The 4,379-nt window shown below is 59.6% G+C and overlaps 1 protein-coding gene across 1 annotated transcript; it reads left to right on the top strand.

Annotated features, from left to right (window-relative positions):
* The first annotated feature begins 430 nt into the window (after positions 1-430).
* LOC136501014 (cytokinin dehydrogenase 11-like) lies at positions 431-3,536 on the top strand. Its single transcript, XM_066496503.1, has 4 exons — positions 431-1,538; positions 1,630-1,911; positions 2,107-2,381; positions 2,801-3,536. The coding sequence occupies exons 1-4, from the start codon at positions 585-587 to the stop codon at positions 3,135-3,137; spliced, it is 1,848 nt and encodes a 615-aa protein (XP_066352600.1). The 5' UTR covers positions 431-584; the 3' UTR covers positions 3,138-3,536.
* The last annotated feature ends 843 nt before the right edge of the window (positions 3,537-4,379 follow it).

Here is a 4,379-nt window from a genome sequence, read left to right as displayed (position 1 = left end):
ATATAGAGTGCTTAAAATTGAATTATCAGTATTGTTATGACATAATGTTTTAGTCAAAGTGTATAAATTTATCTACCACAAGAACTTGCAAAATTTATTATCATGGAGTATTAACAAAACTTAAATAATCAACAGTACTATGGGTATGTGGTTTAGATGTAAATTATGGCTGAAAATACTTCTGGCTGATTTATTGTGAGAGAACAATATTATTTATTGGCTGAAATATAAGCCAAGCGTACAGGGCGTTTGCCGCTTGCAGCTGTGCTGAAACGGGCGGAGCATTTTCAGGGTTCACAGTACAAGGCGATCAATTGGTAGTAGGACGAATTATTTGCAGGCCCAACCAAATGCATGCATGGCCCATCTCATCTGTCTGATTCTCTCTCGGTTGCTTTGCTCGCACAATAGTGGCAGACAAACTAACGTTAGATCCGATCGTAGGCATCCATCCGTCTCGCAGCGCAATGCAAATATGCAATCATCTGTGAAACTCGAAAAAGGCAGAGGTCGGCCTCGCTAGAAAAACACCCCTACATAGGAGTAGTAGTGGACACAAGGGTAAGAAGAAGAAGAAAAAATGAATGAACGAGTCAACAGAGCGTTTGATTTTGCTTTGTTTGTTTTTGGAGAAACGTGAGGGATGGACGTCCGCGTGTCCGCTCGTTATAAACCCCCCCGCGACCCAAACTAGCACGAGCGCGGTGACATCACAATACACAGCTAGCTGCTCTGCCTCACCACTTCAGTCCCCGGCTTGGCCGCGCCCGCGCGTCGGGGGTTGTTTTCACTTGCTTCACACAGCTCCTTGCCATCCAGCAAAGATGATGCTCGCGTACATGGACCGCGCGACGGCGGCCGCCGAGCCGGAGGACGCCGGCGAGCTTTCGCCCGCCACCATGGCGGCGGCCGGGCGCGTGGCGGCGATAGACTTCGGCGGGCTCGTCCGCGCCGTGCCTGCGGCCGTGGTCCGCCCGGCGAGCGCAGACGACGTGGCCAGCGCCATCCGCGCGGCGGCGCTGACCCCGCACCTCACCGTGGCCGCCCGCGGGAACGGGCACTCGGTGGCCGGGCAGGCCATGGCCGAGGGCGGGCTGGTCCTCGACATGCGCTCGCTCGCCGCGACGTCGTCGTCCTCCCGGCGCGGCGGCGCGCAGACGATGATGCAGCTGGTCCAGTGCCCGTCCGAAGGCGGCGGCGGGCACTGCTGCTTCGCCGACGTCCCCGGCGGCGCGCTCTGGGAGGAGGTGCTCCACTGGGGCGTCGACAACCACGGGCTCGCCCCGGCGTCCTGGACGGACTACCTCCGCCTCACCGTGGGCGGCACGCTCTCCAACGGCGGCGTGAGCGGGCAGTCCTTCCGCTACGGGCCCCAGGTGTCGAACGTGGCCGAGCTCGAGGTGGTCACCGGCGACGGCGAGTGCCGCGTCTGCTCGCCCGCCTCCCACCCGGACCTCTTCTTCGCCGTGCTCGGCGGGCTCGGCCAGTTCGGCGTCATCACGCGCGCCCGCATCCCCCTCCACAAGGCGCCCAAGGCGGTGAGTGAGCACGCGGTCGCAGGAGCCCAAACATTAGGCAGCTTGCTTGGGGCACCACTGACGTCTGGCGCTGCCATTCTCCTCGGTGCAGGTGCGGTGGACGCGCGTGGTGTACGCGAGCTTCGCGGACTACACGGCGGACGCGGAGTGGCTGGTGACGCGGCCCCCCGACGCGGCGTTCGACTACGTGGAGGGCTTCGCGTTCGTCAACAGCGACGACCCCGTCAACGGGTGGCCGTCCGTGCCCATCCCCGGCGGCGCCCGCTTCGACGCGTCCCTCCTCCCCGCCGGCGCCGGGCCCGTCCTCTACTGCCTTGAGGTGGCCCTGTACCAGTACGCGCACCGGCCCGAACCCGACGACGACGAGGACCAGGTAGGTAGCAGTAACTGCCACCCCCCTTGGCGTGGCGCATTCCCGTACTTGCCCCTCGGCCCCTGTGAAGTGGCGTGTACTTTTTCCGCGGGGCATGTCTACAGCTCAGCTCACCTTTTTCTCCGCCACGCACGCACGCTTTTCTCCGTCATGCTGGCCAATCCATTCGGTTTTTCTCGTTGTGGCGCCCTGCAGGGGGCGGCGAGCGTGAGCCGCCGGATGATGGCGCCGCTCAAGTACGTGCGGGGCCTGGAGTTCGCGGCGGTCGTCGGGTACGTGGACTTCCTGTCCCGCGTGAACCGGGTGGAGGAGGAGGCCCGGCGCAACGGCAGCTGGGACGCGCCGCACCCGTGGCTCAACCTCTTCGTCTCCGCGCGCGACATCGCCGACTTCGACCGCGCCGTCATCAAGGGCATGCTCGCCGACGGCATCGACGGGCCCATGCTCGTCTACCCCATGCTCAAGAGCAAGTGAGTGGAGTGTTCCTCTCTCTGTTTCTCCCCATCCCCTCCTCGGCTCCTCGCACTGCGTGCCGTACAGGAGTGGAGTGGTGTACTGCCGCCGTTTGCGGCAAAAGGGGGCCGGCCGGGACGCATGTGAGCCGCCTTGCCTGCTCTCTGGCTGCTCGTCGTGTCGCTGACGTCTGGTACTCTGGCTTGGGATCAATCAGACTAGAACAGAGTTTTTCTCTCACAACAAATCAACGCTACGGATCCGTCCAGCCGAACGGAATTTAGCCGTGTCGTTTGCTGCCCATCAAATTAGTACTATGATGATTGACAAATTATTGCTCCATCCACCCGGCTCGAGGCTACTGCACAGTCCATGTCATGTGGGCCCCCGATAGGCAGTGGTTTCAGTTCACAGTCCTAACGTGTGTGCACTGCAGGTGGGACCCCAACACGTCGGTGGCGCTGCCGGAGAAGGGCGAGATCTTCTACCTGGTGGCGCTGCTGCGCTTCTGCCGGCCCGGCGGCCCGGCGGTGGACGAGCTGGTGGCGCAGAACGGCGCGATCCTCAGCGCCTGCCGCGCCAACGGCTACGACTACAAGGCCTACTTCCCGAGCTACCGCGGCGGGGAGTGGTCGCGCCACTTCGGCGCCGGCAGGTGGAGGCGCTTCGTGGACCGCAAGGCCCGGTACGACCCGCTGGCGATCCTCGCGCCGGGCCAGAAGATCTTCCCCCGGGCCCCGGCTGGGCGTCCGTCGCCGTGTAGTCTAGTCTAGTCTAGCAATGCAAGGGGGGCCGGGGCTGCCCGGGACGACCAGCCACCAGCCAGGAGGAGGCTGATGAATCATGAAGCTGGTATGGTATGGTAGATGATCGCGCTGCTAGCTGTTGCCGGTAATGATGGTGATTACGCTTCTGATCCTGGTGATGATGGACGATCGAGGAGGTAGACGATGGTGGTGAGCAGGGCAATGATGGCGATAGGGCCACCGTTAGGTGCATCGATCGGCAAATAAAAGGGATTGGTGTGTGGACATCTGCATGAGTTTTCCTCCCTGAATATAAGGCTGTTCTGCAGCTAGCTCAGAATAACTTATTCTATAGCCACCATGATTTACGATAATATTTGTATTAATTTACGATAATGACAATACAAATTTACGATACATAGGTTACTATAATTCAAGATGATACTTACCATAATATTATACTAAATCATTTATGAGAAAGTTACCATAATCTCATAAATTAGTATAGAAATTATCGTAACTCAAAGTGGCCACAGAATAACTTATTCTGTAGCCAGCTACAAAACATATATATATATATATATATATATATATATATATATATATATATATATATATGAGCTGCGTGAAGCTAGACGCAAGAGGGAAAACGAAAGATGTAGTAGCCTTTTTTGCTCCATGCATGCTTGCTACCATTTTGCCATTCGTGTCTCTCAGTGTCTGTGTCTCCCCCCTCGTTATTCCTTCGCCCGCCGAGGCCGAGTCCCGAGTGAGCGGGTGGTGGCGATGTGAGATCGAGACACGACGCGACGCTGGATTTGTCCGCAAGCTGTTCCGTTCCGTCCCCCTTGGCAGCCGTAGCTCTCGGTTCTCGCTCGCCGTCCTCCGCCCGCCCACCCCACGTGGCACACCAGCCCGATCCAAACGCCGCGACCGCGACCGCGACGCGCGGGGCGGCGGGGCTGTTGGTTCGCGGCCCCGGTACCTTTCTGCTCTCCCCTGCCCGGCTCCGGTTCCGTCGCTTGCCGGCAGCTGCGTGCGGCGCTGTATGTATACGACGACCGCGAACAGAGCGCGGCCAAACCGGCGGGTCTCGCCGCCAACTGTGCTGGCTGGCGACGCGAGCCGCGGGACGCCGACCGATACCGATACCGAGGAGCGCGACGGTGACCTCGTTCGTTTCTGGGGCGGGCGGGCGGCGTTTTCGTTTGGAGAATTTGTGGACTGGCGTGCCCTGTGCCCAGTTGCATTCCGCGACGCGAGCCGGAT

The sequence above is a fragment of the Miscanthus floridulus genome, chromosome 13 (assembly GCF_019320115.1).
Source record: "Miscanthus floridulus cultivar M001 chromosome 13, ASM1932011v1, whole genome shotgun sequence".
In the NCBI taxonomy this organism is placed as follows: domain Eukaryota; kingdom Viridiplantae; phylum Streptophyta; class Magnoliopsida; order Poales; family Poaceae; genus Miscanthus; species Miscanthus floridulus.
Note: the sequence above shows the minus strand (reverse complement) of the source record. Positions and strands in the feature narration are given on the sequence as shown.

Excerpts from the sequence above, each read along its gene's own strand:
- LOC136501014 (XM_066496503.1), top strand. The coding sequence starts at position 585 with ATGAACGAGTCAACAGAGCGTTTGATTTTGCTTTGTTTGTTTTTGGAG. Across the intron at positions 1,912-2,106 it reads CCGACGACGACGAGGACCAG|GGGGCGGCGAGCGTGAGCCG; the intron begins GTAGGTAGCAGT and ends GGCGCCCTGCAG. Across the intron at positions 2,382-2,800 it reads TACCCCATGCTCAAGAGCAA|GTGGGACCCCAACACGTCGG; the intron begins GTGAGTGGAGTG and ends TGTGCACTGCAG.